Here is a 931-nt window from a genome sequence, read left to right as displayed (position 1 = left end):
CAGAGAGGGAAGGGGTTGATATTGAATTCTTACACCAAAACTACATACAAATGACTCGATAATTCCCATTCTTCGACTGTACACGTAGTAGGAACACAACACAAGTAACCATAAAACCATTAACTCTAAGTAAACCAGTTTAACAAGAGAACCCTACCAAGCAGCCTCTCTCACCTGGTAAATGCCTTCCACCATAGCGTCCAGCGTTTCGTGAATGAAGCCCATGGAGGTGATATCAAAGAGCAGGTACTGGAGATACCCGGCAGGACCCGAGTGTGTGTGAGTGCCGCTTAGCATCACGTTGTCATGGCCGTACACGTTCCCGTATTGTGCCCGGAGCCGCTCTACCACCTGTGTGTTGGGGGAGAAGCTTGTAGAATTTAAAAGAAGTTACTGTGCTGAGAAATGGCAAGTTATTGTGCTGAGGAATGGCAAGGTTTATTTTACCTTTTGCTAAGGTTTTCGCTGGCTATTGTCAGGGTTTTCTCGTGTTCAATTAAAGTTTTTTTTTTTTGTTAATGTAATCTAAGCTCGGGTTTCCCCCACCAAGAAGTGGTAAGAATTTTCAAAAGATTTTCTCTCGAAATAACATGATATGCACCGTTCCGCACTTAAAACGTCCTTGACAAAAACCCGCGCTCTAGTTTTACTCTTTTTCTTATTTTGTTATTATGCAGAGGGACGCCAGGTGTGCGTCTGTGTTGGTGTGAGTTTTTTTTTTCTGTGAGGTTAGTTTTCCAGTTGGTAACTCGAAAACATTTTTAAATTGTTTCTGAGACGATAATATTATTTCTAGAAACAAAATTCAATTTATTTAATCGCTTTACCATTATTGTTGTCATTATATGTTTCATGATCGTGATTATCCTCGTTGTCATTAACTTTATCTTCACAAAATTCACAGCCATCATCCTCACTGCCATCATTTAAT

At 40.1% G+C, this 931-nt stretch overlaps 1 protein-coding gene across 1 annotated transcript in view; it reads right to left on the bottom strand.

The window, feature by feature from the left end:
- LOC119592073 (neutral ceramidase-like) overlaps positions 1–371 on the bottom strand; it is a gene marked incomplete in the record, with an annotated part of 12,827 nt that extends 12,456 nt beyond the window's left edge. The window contains 1 exon segment of the mRNA XM_037940885.1: positions 175–371. Within this exon segment, the coding sequence (XP_037796813.1) occupies positions 175–297 (123 nt within the window).
- Between the last annotated feature and the right edge of the window lie 560 nt (positions 372–931).

Source organism: Penaeus monodon, chromosome 29 (assembly GCF_015228065.2).
Source record: "Penaeus monodon isolate SGIC_2016 chromosome 29, NSTDA_Pmon_1, whole genome shotgun sequence".
Taxonomy (NCBI): Eukaryota; Metazoa; Arthropoda; class Malacostraca; order Decapoda; family Penaeidae; genus Penaeus; species Penaeus monodon.
The sequence above is the reverse complement of the archived record's forward strand: the minus strand, read 5'-3'. Positions and strand labels throughout refer to the sequence as shown.